Below are 14,964 nucleotides of genomic sequence, written 5' to 3' on the forward strand. Positions count from 1 at the left end.
TTTTTTTTTTTTCATTTATTTTAAGTAAACTCTATGCAACACCTGGGGCTCGAACTCACAATCTTGAGATCAAGAGTCACATGCTCCACTGACTGAGCCAGCCAGGCATCCCATTATTCTCTTCTTAAATATAAGGAAACTCGAGACACAGGGAGTCAAGTATTTGCCCACGGTCTCACCTTCAGTAAGTGGTAGAGGCTGGATTCAAACCCGGGCAGTTTGACTAGAGTCTACACTCATTTTTTTTTTTTTAAGTTTTTTTATAATTCCAGTTCGTTAACCTACAGTGTCATATTTGTTTCAGGTGTACTATAGAGTGATTCACACTTCCATACATCACCTGGTGTTCATCACAACACCTGCGGTCCTTACCCCCCATCACTGATTTCACCCATCCCCCCACCCAGAGTCTACACTCTCCACCACACATGGCAGGCATGGCGCCCGGTGGTTCCTGCCACTCTCCATAGTCACTGGTTTATGGTTTGTTTGGCTTTGTTTGCTTGTTTATTTGTTTTCACCAAACAAAAATCTTGTCATTAGTTCTTTCAGAATTTATCAAGGTTGACTTATTTTATTAAAGTATATGCAAACTCGTTCACCTCTTAAGGTTTTAGCTTCAATATATATATATATATATATATTTTTTTTAGTTTTTTTCTTCTAATTTTAAGTTTTAGCGGGAGAGTTCATTCCAGATGCTCCAGTGTTCAAAAACATGTTCTGGTAACTGAATCTGAATTACAAACAGCTTTCATCTAAACATTATCATGTTAGATGTATGTACTTGTACAGAAAACAACATGAAATACCACTGAAAATGATCAAGGAATTTGCCTCTGGGAAGGGAGTGAGGGACAGGAACTGGAAGTTGTTGAAGGAAAAACCTGGTCTTGTCCTTAATGATTGGATGTTTTATAAGAAGGCATTTGTGTATTATTGCAAACTAACTTTTAAAATTCATCATTCTACTGGAAAGCGAACTTGACCAAGCACTGACTGAACTTTCCAAAGAGTTCCCCATGAAAAGACCTCCCCCAGTCTACTGACCATGCTGAGCTGTCTGCCTCCTGTTCAACTACGGGGCATTCTAGAAGGAAGCATCTGTAGGGTCGTTTCTCTCTATATTTATCTTTCACGTTGTACTTGCAGTTTGACCCTGGGCCACTGGCTGTGACTTGTGAATAACTTTTGTCTTCATACAGTCACTGTAGGCCGCCTGATAAGTCGTGGGTGAACACACACCACCAGTGATATGCTTGCTGCGTGAGGCCTCTTCCCCTGGACTTTCTGAGCTAAATTCAGGTTCTGATAAAAGATGGAATGGGGGGCGGGGGAAGCTTCCATCTCCAGGGTTTTATGTTCACTAGAACGTACAGTTCTCCAAGCACGCCATATTGTCTCCTTCTTGGTGTGTCTGTACCTCCCATTTCTACCTGGTTTCAGCTAACCAGTCCTGTCGGTTCTTCCAAACTCACCTTGATGGCTCATTCTTCTGGAATGCCTCTCTTGACACAGACTCTCGGCCTTTACTCTCCCTGTTGTCCCAACCTCACCTGTGCCCTGAGTTATCACCACCATGCTGCTTCAGTGCTGCCCTGTATTGTAATTGCTTACCTGTCTGCTTATGTCAGCTGCCAGGCCCTGAGCTTTCTGAGGACAGCAACTGAGCTAATTAATCTCTCAATCTCCACCTCACCTTTAAAAAAAAAAAAAAAGGAACTTCCCATCTACCTCTATCATAGGAGCTACCCGATAGCAGGGAAAAGACCTAGAATATATTTTAGTGACCTCTTTTTTCAGGTCTGAAAATCGGTTACGTTCATACAGACTGATTCACAGGCGAATCTTCAAAGAGGGTCTCACAGGATGAGACTGTAGGATGCAATGTTTAAGTGCTTGAAATGTGTTTTCTTTACAGTGAGGCAAACAATTGGGTTCAAAGGCTGAGTCTATCACTCATTGACTATATTACATTAGACCTGGGGTTGGCAAACTACAGCCCATGGGCCAAAGCCACCTTGCTGACTGTGTTTTCCAGCCCTCCCGCTACGAATGGTTTTTACATTTTTAAAAAATATTTGAAAAAATATCAAAACAAGACTATCTTATGGCATGTAAAAATTTTTAAGAAATTCCATTTCAGTGTTCCTATATCAAGTTTGATTGGAAGACAGCCACACTTACTCATCTACATGCTGTCTATGACCGCTTTTGACCCAGCATGGCAGTGCTGAGCAGCTGTGACTGAGACTAGACGGCCCACACAACCCAAAATATATACCATTTGATCCCTCACAGAACGGGTTTGCTGGCTCTTGCTGTAGACAATTTATCTGACCTCCCTGAACCTCAGGGACTTTTCCTACATAAGGGAAACAGTAAATAGGACCTCCTTCAGAGCACTGTCATTACAAGTAAATGAAATAATGCCTGTAAACACCCAGTAAATGTAAGCCATTGTTTTCTGTAATTTACCACAATACTATTTGCTATAATTTTATTATTATTGCTGGACTTACTGTCTTGAAGCTCCCTTCAATAAATAATGTTGGATTGTAATTATTTTTCAGTATTCTTACAGTGACAAATATTTGGTTATTTATCAAGAAACATATTTGTTTTATAGTTATAACACCCAAACTATTACACAGACATCAGTGAATGAATATGAACACTAATGTTTACTTTTTTTACCCACTAAACTTAAAAAAAAATTTTTTTTTTTTATTTTTAAGTAACCTGTACATCCAGTGTGGGCCTTGAACTTACATTCCTGAGATCAAGAGTTACATGCTCTACCACCTGAGCCGGCCAGGCATCCACCATTAAACTTTTTATAAGCTCTTCAGTATGCATTGATTCGTACTCTCCTATCAAAGCATTTTCTATTATTAAAATAAATGACTTTTTGTATACCTTAAATACTTCATATTATTTTTTAAAGCAATTGAACACAGTATGGTAGAGAACTAAACTTTGCCAGAGGAAAACTAGGTTGAATGTTGCTACTCAGTTGTTGGAAGTAGGAGATGGAAATGCTGCACCTATGCAAGTACACACTGAACAAGAAAGGATGGATGTGGAAGGCATAGGAAACTCTATGTAAAAAAATAAATAAAGGTTTTTAACTTTTAGTTGTTTTTTTTTTCTTCCAGAAGTGATCAAATGTTTCTTAGAAATTCATTAGTAGGGGCGCCTGGGTGGCTCAGTCATTAAGGTCTGCCTTCGGCTCAGGTCATGATCCCAGGTTCCTGGGATCGAGCCCCACATCGGGCTCCCTGCTCAGCCGGAAGCCTTCTTCTCCCTCCCCCACTCCCCCTGCTGTGTTCCCTCCCTCGCTGTGTCTCTCTCTCTGTCAAATAAATAAATAAAATCTTAAAAAAAAAAGAAATTCATTAGTAATTAAAATAAATAAAATACAATAAAATGGAAAAAAAAGAAATTCATTAGTAACTTTGAAACAGAAAACTTTCAATTTATCTAATCTGCATCCGATGTTGGGTAAGACCGTATTTTATTTGGAAGTTCTCTAGGAAATACATACTGTCCCTTTCATTTAACTGTTCCAAGTCTTACTACATTATGAGGCATGTGTTATTTTTCTTTGCTTCCCCAAAACGTAAGGTTATATGGTATCGAACATAACATAGACGATAAATAAATATTCACTGACTTGAAACTGAATTGAAACCAAGAATCCTCATGGGCAATCAAAAAAAGCTCTCAGAATGACTGCCCAGCCTCTTTCCCGAAGTTTGGTGGCCTACATGATATTTGCTCAGAAGAAGAATTAGGACAGTCATTGCTCCTAATTCTGCCCTTGGTTTGTCTTTATTTTCCATTGTTGTGTTATTCTGCCTTTTCTATTCTCTACAAAATACCGTATCACTTTAAAAGTATTATCTACGCTTCTGTAATGTGGCATGGAAATCCCACCACCTCATTTTCTGTGTTATAGCAAGCAATATAGAGGTCACGTTTTGTAAAAAATGGGGGAAAATAGTCATTATAAAATAATGCCCACTCTTACTTAGGGTTTCTTGCTAGATCATCCAAAATATCTTTCCAGGAAAGCCAGAGGCAAAATGTGTCTTCCTAAATACTCTCTCAGTTTACGAATTCTTGTTTATAGGACGTATTTTGGAAAACCACTAGTCGTACTTTTACTTTTTCTATAATAACAACATACCTTATAAAAGGTCGTGTCACTGCAAGGATTGTTCTGATGAACCAAGATGGGTGAACAATGATGAATGATTTCAGATTCTTTCGCAATCTGTTTTAAAAAAAGCAAAAGAATTACTCATAGCCCATTTCCAGTAGGAGTTAAAACAGAAAGTATATCCCCAAATAAGAATATTATAATATTAGAGAGTTCTAGGTAAGTTACTATCAACTGATGAGAAGGTATAGAATGACCATGATTAATAAAAAAATACTTTCTGAGATATCACTTGTAACTTGTATGATGCCAACCTCATTTTCCCATAGGAATCCATGTAAAATAGAATGGTTGTATTTCTACAGTGCTTAAATCTAGAACTATCACGGTATATTTTTGCTTAACGATGCTTTTCGTTTTTGCCAGCATTATCTTTACTATTTTGAAAAGAGCACACTCTTACTAGCAACTTAGCCAATTTATTTGATTGACTAAGCCTTGGTTTCTTCTTCTGTATTATGAAACAACTAACAGTATATCATGTGGTTATTTGTCATTCAGGTTACCATTTTAACGTTCTTGACATTCGGGCATGTTTTTCAGCATTAGCAATGCTACTTTATAAATGTTTGGATCATTAAATGGATCTTCGTTAATATAAGATCATGCAAGGAGCCACATCTAAGGGAATACCACACTCATCATAGACACCATAAGTCTGTATATTTATGGTAATTTTCCTGTGGTTGGCAATATAACAGGTTTTGTTTTAGTCCAGCCAGTATGGACGGAAGTAAAATATCTTGAGGAAAAGGCACCAAATGGGTGAGTGGTTATCTTGAATTATTAGTGAATAATGAAATACGAGCACGACAGTTGCCCAAACCAAAACAGTCCCAGTGCACATAAGCAGCATCAAGATCATGTGAAACCAGTAAAGAATCATGACTACTCCGGTTTATCAACATAAATTGCACCTCCATGTGGCAAAGGCATATGCATAGTTTAGGATAGACTTGGTCATCAGGTTTGAGATGAAAACATCTAACGGAATCTAGATTTATTTCAGATTTGGGGCATCAAGTGACACTTTTCTTAATATTTTTATATACTTATAATTTATTATCTCAGCTCTGCATAGTTCAGTGTTCCTAAAACGTGATTATGTTCTTGGTAGATGACAGGGAATTAGAAATGGGAGTTACCGAGGAAGTCAAAACAGGGATTAAATAATGGAGCCTACATACCGCCTGTCAATCATCTGGTAGCATTTCTTCATCCAGCCCAGCCCGGGCATCTTCCGTCTTGGGGTTGCTCCATTCAAGTATACAATCATATAGTCCTCAGCTACCATCAGCTCTAAAGTACTTATTACATATCTGATCACAGGAAGGAAGAGGAGTGTTTTCATTTCCCCACGTGAAACAGTTCATCTTATTTACACTCTAATTATATAACACTTAAATTATAGGGAGTATGCCATTGAAGAATGGTTGTGCATATTACCTCTTTACCTTGAAAAGAATGCAGTTTCCTAAGATGATTTCCCTGAGAGTGAGTATTGCTCATTTTATTTGTATGGTTATCTTTTTTTTTTTTTAATGCAGGTACACTAAAAAAATGTGTAGGTTAGAACCTGAATTTCAAAAATGTCGACCACGTTATCATATACCAAGGGCCCAAGTGAATGATATAAATGAACCTGGGTTATCACCAGCTGACCAAGAACATGTTATCGAGGAACAAAAATAACACTTTACCCAAAGGAAATGTTACAGAATTTCAGAGTGCAGGCAAAACTGTGTTCGTTTTGTTTTCAATTCATCCTGCTGACAAAAGAGTTCTTTTAAAGGTTTTAGCCTCTTGAGCATTATTCCTTGACAGAGATTTCATTGACTTTTCATCAAAGGCCAAGAATATTCTACATCATCTACTTCCTCTTCTTAAAGAGGCTCTATCTGCCATGACATGCCACAGACATTCACTCAAAGCACTTTATCAGAAGTATCACTCACAGGAAAAGATTTTCCATGACATAGTGGTAATCCGCCCGGCTGCTGTCTGGCAGAAAACAGGCAGCAAACACAATGATGGCATTTAGGCCGTCCCCATAGTAGCCTGGGAGACAAACAGAAAGACATTTGTAACCAGCTGAAAGCTCTTAATAACATTTAACCTAAAGGACAAATCTGGAAGCCTTGACAAGTGTGTGTTTATGGATGTAATAGATATATCTTTAAGTGAGTATTATATCGACTATTCCTTCTATATGTATAGACACATAAACTTACTTTTCAGGAGTTAAAAGTGTATGTTACATAGAGTCTTAAATATACAGTGAATATATTTGCATATATAGTATATCCACTTGCGGACGATTATGTGTGTTCTACATCATCATGAATAGGGTATATAAATATTCAGCTCTTCAAAGGATGGGGGTTTTGACTGACAGGTTTCTAATTTATATAATGCTCTGTCCTTTACCAGCTGAGAGGTTCTGTTTGATTCTCGTTAGCTTTTTTCAGTTTTAGACTTTGGCTAATTTAAAGGGAAAATCTAGTCACTGAACTGCAATATAATTAGATGTACATACTCCAGTGACCAGATACTAGTAAGCTGACAAGTAAAAGCACCTTTATTTTGATTCTGAGGACTTTTTCACTTGCCTGTGGCATCCCTGGGTCTCCAGATTCAACAGACAGTGCAGGGACACATGGAAAGTTCTGGCTAGGCCTAGAATAACTGAGACAGAATTCAGAGCCCCATCTTTTTAAAAAGGAGCAAACTCAAGAAGGGCCTGGTTAAAGCTGACCTCTCTTTGAGTTTTATGAAAATACATGTTTTGGGGAAAACTTGAGAATTACTTCCTGGTAACGTGGACAGGGAACAGAGGTGGAGGTCTACTTGCATGTGGTGCTGAGAAGATAAAAGGCAAGTGTGGAACTCCTGAGTCAAGGACAATGTAGGGACATCTCAGGACACTTTACCCACATCTGAGAGTTCTGTCCCCTTCTTTAAGCTCCGTGTTCCCTCAGAGCTCATCTTTTGAAACTCATGGCAGCTGTTGGTCAAACCCCACAGGTGAATGCGTGGAATCTCACGTGTCTTTCAGACTTAAAAATGGAAGCAATGCACTATTTTCATTTTTTTTTTGAGATTTATTTATTTTAGAGAGAGCACGTACACAAGTGGGGGGAGGGGCAGAGGGGGAGAGAGAGAGAGAGAGAGGGAGAATCCTGAGCAGGCCCCATGTTCCGCACTGTGCCCGACACGGGGCTCAATCTCACGACCCTGAGATCATGACCTGAGCCGAAGTCAGGAGTCAGCCCCTTAACCCAGTGAGCCACCTAGGCGCTCCACTGTGTTTCCATTTTTTTTTTTTTTTTAATATCCCTTTTTCAGCACTCGGCATTTCTGTCCTATCACGGAGTTCTGGATTTCAGAGTCATTAGACAGAGTTGCCTCAGAGCTCTGAGGAGGCGGACAGGACCTACCCGCCAGCCTCATCAGAACTCAGTGCGCTTCATTTTTTTTTTTTTTTCCAGGACTCTAAATACCCCTCTGGTGATTACATGGCAGTAAAATACCAGCTGGATATAGACTTGGATGGGCTTAACTCTTGAAAAGCAGTTTAATAAGATGTTCTCTACAAAGATAGAGAGCATGACACTACCACAAAAGAGGTGGGGGCAGAGAGTGATACCAACTAAAAATATATCAAATTATGGGTTTGTGTGTATGACTAACCTGAGGTTGCTGTATGCAGTGTTTACTCTCCATGTCTTAGAAGATGCTACCGATGTAAGTACACACCCGATGTAACACATGTTTGCAAAACCAGATTGGGGTAGCTTCCCTATGGATTATTTGCCTTGTTTTGTCTTTTCCAACATGTGGGTATTTACCAACTTCTTTTTTGAATGAGATGTGAAGGAAATAAATCTCCTTCTCCAATGGCAGAAGATTTATTTTAATACAAGGAGAGTTTGTTTGACCAAACAATTGCATTTAAGAAGGTTCATAACCGAATGAAAACCCACAAAGGGTAAAGCAGCTTTGATCCGCTAACGTTAACACCACAAAAGTACGCAATTTGGACTCAGCGCAACGACAAGGACTGGGTCCATTAAAAGAGATAACAGAAGTAATGAATCCAACTTAAAAACAAGTACAAAAGCATCCTTTCAAAAAGCATCTTTCTAGGAGGAGCTGCCTGGCCCCAGGGTGTCAAAATAATCTCAAGGTCATGACCATGCAGCTACTTTGATTTTTCTGTTTCTGGAGAATTTCTAAGATTTTTTTTTTTTTTAAAGGACAGTCTGAGGTTTATAAACAGTAGTTCAGGACTGGTCATCTTACATGGCACTTTAGCTCTTTGCGTCAGTGTGTCTGTCCTTGGAATGCTGTGGTGGTGTGTTCATTTAGGGGCATGTAATTGAAGGAATACTGAAGAATCAGCTCACCACTTCTTGGTCATTGTCTAAGTCAGGAACGTCTCTTTATAGAAAACTTCCTGAAATTTACAAATGAAGGTGGATTTTTGTACTTTTGGGGAGAGGAGCTGTAGGAACAGAAGAAGAGGCAAAAGACAGAGGAAGAGAACAGGATGAGGTAAGACCTGAGATGTCAGAAGGAACTAGAAGAAAAAGATATCTTCATGGAAGTTTTCCTTCCAAACCAAGATCTGGTGCCACTGTTATTAGGCTCTGGAGATACTTCAGATCATCATTGCTGGCAAAGGGCAATCGCTGGAATGAGTGGTCCCACTTGCCTTTTGTCTCCCACAGATGCCTTCAAGGGGGTCAGCTAAGCCAACTTCTATGTTAACTATGCAGCTTACTCAAGTGAAGTTGGCTTCCAGCAGCTGAATGATTCATCTGAAGTTCGGTTTTTTATAAACATGTATTTTACCTGACTCTCTTCTTAGTAACCAGGAGGTGAGTTCGGGGTGTGTGCGTGGAGGTGCATGCGCAATCCCACCATGGGGCCTCCTGAGACCCTCTGCGGTGATAATGCAAACCTTACCTGAGGCAGAACAGAGAGGAAAGGGACGTAACACAAATTTGATGGCCAGCAAATGGAATGGAGAGAGAAGGGAAGATGTCACAGTCGCAACCAAAACATACACACACACACACCAGCCTGCAACTCTTCTCCTCATTCTTTCCGGGGCCATTTGTTCAGCAACACTGCAGAGAAGTTACCTGAATCTCCTATAATGAAATAAGAGAAGTAAAGAAAGAAGAAAGGAAACTTCTCATTATAATGCTTTGGTGTGACCGTCCTACGTTATTTAAACGCATCCTCTGTTCCAAGGTCAAAAAAGCCAGTTCCTGGCCTTAATGTGACCCCACACTGTTGTTGATCAAACCCACCCAGACCTCTCTTTGTTCTTTTATTGAAGCAGATAATGGGAATATTGCTCATGGGCTCATGGGAGGTGACACTGACTCTGAGAATCATCCTCTTTTGACTGATGACATAGTTGAGGCCCCAGAAGTTAGGTCATGCACCGAGGTCATAGAGTAATTAGCAACAAAGACAGGGCTTGAACTCTGTTCTTCTATATTGCGTACAAGGCCTCTTACAATAGCTCCTATCAAGGTCACCAAAGCTGAAGACTGAACTATTTGTCTCCATACTGCTCTCACAGCTGTGCCCAACTGGCAGGGACCCTTGGCAAGAGCCTGGCTTTGCAGCCAAGTGAGGCAGCGATTTACATGACCCCCATCTTGCAGTTAATGCCGCACTGTACTGCCGCCCCTTTCCTGTTGGCCTCAATGGGAAAAGCTCATCAGAGCAAAAGGGAAGACACCCAGACGAGACCCATGCCCACTATGGAGCGCTCCCTCTTAAATGCTCATCAGAAGCCAGGCTCACAAACTGCAATGGATTGGTCTCTAGGGAGGGCTGCCTGATGATCCTTAAAGCCTAAGAAGGTGGTGTCAGCTTCCAACACAGCGGGCCGAGCTCTGGCAAATTCAGAAGTAAAATCTGCATTGTCTTTACCTACGGAGCACAAAAGCTGCTCAGGGGGTGGGGAAAGGTGGCGTCTCGCTACCGTCCTGGCTGGGGGTGGGGGGGTGAAGCCAGGGGCACACTCATGCAGGCCAGCGCCTGGAGAAGGCCGGAGGTGGGGGGGGGGGGTGGCAGCCGGGCACAGGAAAGGCAGCCTTTTCTTCCACACAAACTGGACAGTCACACGGACAAAACTGGGCTCACGGACACAGAACGGAGGGGAGCGGACGCGGGGGCGGGGGGGCGGGGGGCGAGGATGCAGGGCACAGCAAACCACGTTATCCTTGAGGGGTGCGCTGCATTGTCACAAGGAGTGTGAGAGGCAGAAGCAGTGGCTTTGTTTTGACCCTGCTGTGTTGATGATGATCCCTCTTTCCTGATTCGGGCAGCAGATCAGCCGATGGATGGGCTCAACCCTCCCACCCAACCCACCTGCTTTCACCGGGGTTGAAAGAACAAGCAGGTGAGGCTGCCAGGGAAAGGAGAGATAATCCGGCCTCAGGAAAACAGGGAGGCTGTGAGGCCCCTTCTTCCCAACAAAAGGGCTCTTGATTTAAGACATTCATACGGATTATCACTGGGTGACTCTGATTTACTTTGACAGACTTTTCTACCATTTTTGACCTTTTTTGGAATGGGCACGGGCTACTTTTATCGTCAGCCTCCATTTTGTTTTCTTTTTATTTCCAAAAAGCAAACAAACCAGAAATACCCAATGGGTGGTGCAAAGGAGGGATGAGTTTCTGGGAAGATCTGGGATGATGTTCAGGTTGTGGTTTGCGTCATAAGAATGAAAGGGTCAACTCTAGGGCCCATGGTCTGTCGCCTGCAGCACGAGCAGGCCCGCTCTCATTCTGCGAGGCTGTGGAAAAGTTTCCCTTGGAGGGAACGGCTTCCAGCCGCACAGCAGCTATCATGGGCCATATTACCATTTCAGGTCACAAAGAGTGAGGCAGGGCAAAGGAAGGTCATGGCCAGGGGCACCTATGGGCATCTTCTTTCACTCACAAGGTGGGGATCCCTGGCCGATGCTGATACTTACATGGAGGGAACTATGCAAGGGTGGAAGATGGATAATCGGCTGGTGGAGGGAAGTTTGATGGAAAAAACCAAAATGTCCTTCTGCTCGTTAAAAACAAAAGCTAAGGGTTTAATGCAGCACCAAGACACTTATTTCCCTGTCCTTGTTAAGGAAGAAAGAGCAACAATTGCCTTGTCAGCTTACACTTTTTCTGGAACAGCTGAGTGTTTAGGGTGGTGCCTCAGGCCTGCAGGAAAGGAGCGCATGCAGCAGAAAGATTAAAAAAAAAAAGCCGTTTTCTGAAGTTGACAACATTAAATGTGTTGCCTGTGCTCATATGACTTTTTGTGATTCCAAAATTAATCAAGGCTCCTGGAGCTCCTAAAAAGCACTGGAAATACGGAACACGGTTTTTTTTCTCTCCCTTGTCCCTCCCTAAGCAGGTGGAGGCATTTACCAGAAATGCCTGTTGTCAGGCCCGGATGTAATGGAGTCTATAGAAAAGCAAACTTCAGATAGGGGAAAAAAACAAGCAGGCTGAGTCTGAAGAGATTTCTTAAAACTCCTAAGAGGATTCGAAAGACCATTTTTTTTTATGAGAAGCACCTCTGGGGTAGTGATCTTACTACAGGCCATGGTAGTAGAGACTCGGAAGCGATTCAGTTAAACCCTACAACCACAGTGAGTGTGGCCACCATCTGTCACCATACAACATTATTACAATATTATTGACTATATTCCCTGTGCTGTACTATTCATTTCCGTGACTCATTTATTTTATAACTGGAAGTCTGTTGAGCATTTCAGAATGTATATATATGTGTGTCAAATCACTATGTTGTACACTTAAAACTAATATAATATTGTATGTTAACTATATTTCAATAAAAAATACCCTACAACTGACCCATATGAATTCCAAACAGATATCATTAAATTGGACAACTACAGTTTTCCAGAAATTTGCCCAGAAGATTATAGCTATCAGATATGTGGTGTGAAAAAGCAGTTTTCACATCGGAGAGCTATTTTTTACATAGGCTTTGCAATGTTTATAGAGTTAAGTCTGAGGTAATGTACTTAAGCTCTACAGTCCCCTGAATACTGATTGCAGAATAGGTTTTGAGGATGTCATGATGCAGAGAACCCTAGTTTCATTTTCTACTTAAAAAAAAAATTATATATATATACACACACATATATATGGCTGCCCTGGTCCCCACGTCCCCGATTCACAAAGCGCTTGACTACCTCCATGAGAAATGACTCTCCTGTAGGGCTCGATGACCTTCATGTCAATCCGTTGTTCCTGTTCTCCAATCACCACTGTCCTCCACAACCGATTGTCTTCTCGCTCCTCTTCTGCTGTATACTCTGGGATAGACTCTGACTCTTGGCCAGAATCTTTGTTAGATGTGGAACCCTCTGGAAGCGAAGCACAGAGAAGGACTGAAGAGCAAGACTCCACAGCTGAGGCAGTTCAGTGAGCTATCTCCTGGCAGAGCCAACCTGAGGGCACTCCCTGTTTGGCACAACTCTTACAGAGCTGAACAGCATCATGACCACATAAAGGATGTTCAGTGAAGTCTTATTTATTGATGGATTGAACCACCAAGTCCATGCTAAGGCCAGGCTGAGGGTGGGGACATGTGCAGGGCTAGAGCCGCCTTGTGTCAGTGGACTAAGGGAGTATAGGCCGGTACCAATTCATCCTTGATCATTCAGGTTGAAGACTGGGGACCCTTCTCATGGGGTAAAAGGTGATTTATCAGGCCCAGCTAATTTTGTTTTCCTTGGGCCACATATCCTGGTATATCCTAAGTGGTTAGTATCTTGATGATACCACCAGCCTAAGACCACACCCCCACCCCCCTTTGCCCCCCACCCAAGACTCTTACAAAAGAATTGAGCCCCCTTCCCTATTGGGAGCAAATTTGGGCAGAAATACGGTATTACTTCCAATGGATTTTTCAAAATATGCTACCGAAAGATTTTATGTTAAGCAAGAAACAAACAGCTTCATAGACCAGAAATCCTCCAAGGCCAAAAATTCATAACACTCCTATTTGGTGGGTGCACATGGCAATAAAAAAGTCCACTGAACGTTCTTTGGAGAAACATTTACTACCCACTCTTGTGCATCCAAAAAAAAGCAACAACGGTGTTGTTTGTTTGTTTGTTTTTAAAGAATAAGCAGCAATTGTTTTCGTGTTTACTTCAGCTACTCGTAGAGTTTAGCAGTGGTTATTCTTTGTATGTTTAAGTAATGTGAAGGAAAACATTATTTCTAACCTTCCCAATAATTCTGTGAGATACTATCATTCTTACTTTTCCATTCATGGGAAAGGATCTTTGATTTATATTGTACTTTACTTATATTCATGTTATGGCACTTTGACAATAAGAATAGTAATACTTCATTAGATATCTACTATATGTCAGGCATGGTAGATATTACAGCAGTGATTATAGGTATTATAGTAGACATGCCCACGCAAAAACTGACTTTGAGTTAGTTTGCTATCACACTATATCCTAAATGTGTGATTGTCTCACTCTCCTTATTCTACCACCAGGCTGGGAATTCCTTGGGCCAAGAAACTGTGCCAGAATCACCTTTTATTATTCACCTCCACCAACCAACTCCACACTTAGCTTGGACACCTGCACAGAGCACTCAGTGAAAACTGAGGCGAATGGGTAAATAAAGGAAAGCTTGGACAAGTTCCTGAAAATATAGGTAATTGGGGAGGGGGCCACAACAAAGCCATTATGTTCTGGAAGACTCCTCAAGACACATTCAAACGTGTCTAATTACCTGTGACTTAGAAGAGCAAACTGAAAGCCGGCTGGGAAGCAATCCTACCCTTTTTTGCCAACACCAACAGCTACCACCACCTACAGAGCCTTGCTTCCCTCTGCATTCCCTCCAGTGCTCCTCATCTTACTAAGGACAGGAAGCAACAACTTTTGGCTTCAGACCAAGCTCTGTGTCACTGGCGCAAATCCATCCATCTGCACTGGACTCCCAGGCTGAAATCCCTTCCTGCTTCTCCCTGCCTCTTGGCTGAGGGCCCCTGGATGCTTATCTTCGCTCCCTTCCTGGGACCCTGTTTTCCATCTGGTCTCTGTGCCCTCAGAACTCCCGGCTCTGATGTGGGCTTGTCTTCAATGTTCCTGTCCATACACGCTCTGCCTTGCAACAAACTCACCGTCCGCCAGCCCCTCTTTATCCTTATTTGGGACTTTCTGGCCTGCTCTAGCTTGACCCACGTGATCTATGTGGGGTGACTGTTTTGTTTTCTGCATGCTTTTACTGAGGCTACCTCATTTAAAAACATTTGTATGCCATATTCTTTTTTCTGGTTATAAAAATAAAATGCTAATAAAAGTTCAAGCAATGCAGACATCGTTCATCAAAACCGCAAACGTCCCCAGGGCCACTTTCACTCATTATGGTTTGCTGTGTGTTCTTTTTATCATGTACATGCACACAAGCACGCTCACCTCCCCCAAAGTATGATTATTCTATATATTCTGCATGTTCTTTTTTTTTTTTTTCCCTTTAAGTAGCTCCACACCCAGCACGGAGCCCAACGTGGGGCTCAAAGTCACGACCCTGAGATCAAGACCTGAGCTGAGACCAAGAGTAGGATGCTCAATCCATGGAGCCATCCAGGTGTCCCTATGTGGCTTTTTAAAAAAGATTTTATTGGGCGCCTGGGTGGCTCAGATGGTTAAGCGTCTGCCTTCGGCT

At 41.7% G+C, this 14,964-nt stretch overlaps 1 protein-coding gene across 1 annotated transcript in view; it reads right to left on the reverse strand.

Moving 5' to 3' along the window:
- The window catches only part of PRUNE2 (prune homolog 2 with BCH domain), a 197,015-nt gene that overhangs the window by 8,954 nt on the left and 173,097 nt on the right, over positions 1–14,964 (reverse strand). The window contains exons 12-16 of the mRNA XM_088018802.1: positions 12,459–12,632; positions 9,373–9,381; positions 6,181–6,283; positions 5,413–5,544; positions 4,193–4,279 (exon numbers count right to left, since the gene is read on the reverse strand). Of these exons, the coding sequence (XP_087874928.1) occupies positions 4,193–4,279; positions 5,413–5,544; positions 6,181–6,283; positions 9,373–9,381; positions 12,459–12,632 (505 nt within the window). The remainder of the gene's footprint in view (positions 1–4,192; positions 4,280–5,412; positions 5,545–6,180; positions 6,284–9,372; positions 9,382–12,458; positions 12,633–14,964) is intronic.

This window comes from Eumetopias jubatus, unplaced genomic scaffold, assembly GCF_037043125.1.
Source record: "Eumetopias jubatus isolate StellerSeaLion01/CBP00866 unplaced genomic scaffold, mEumJub1_p1.0 scaffold_15, whole genome shotgun sequence".
Lineage (NCBI taxonomy): Eukaryota > Metazoa > Chordata > Mammalia > Carnivora > Otariidae > Eumetopias > Eumetopias jubatus.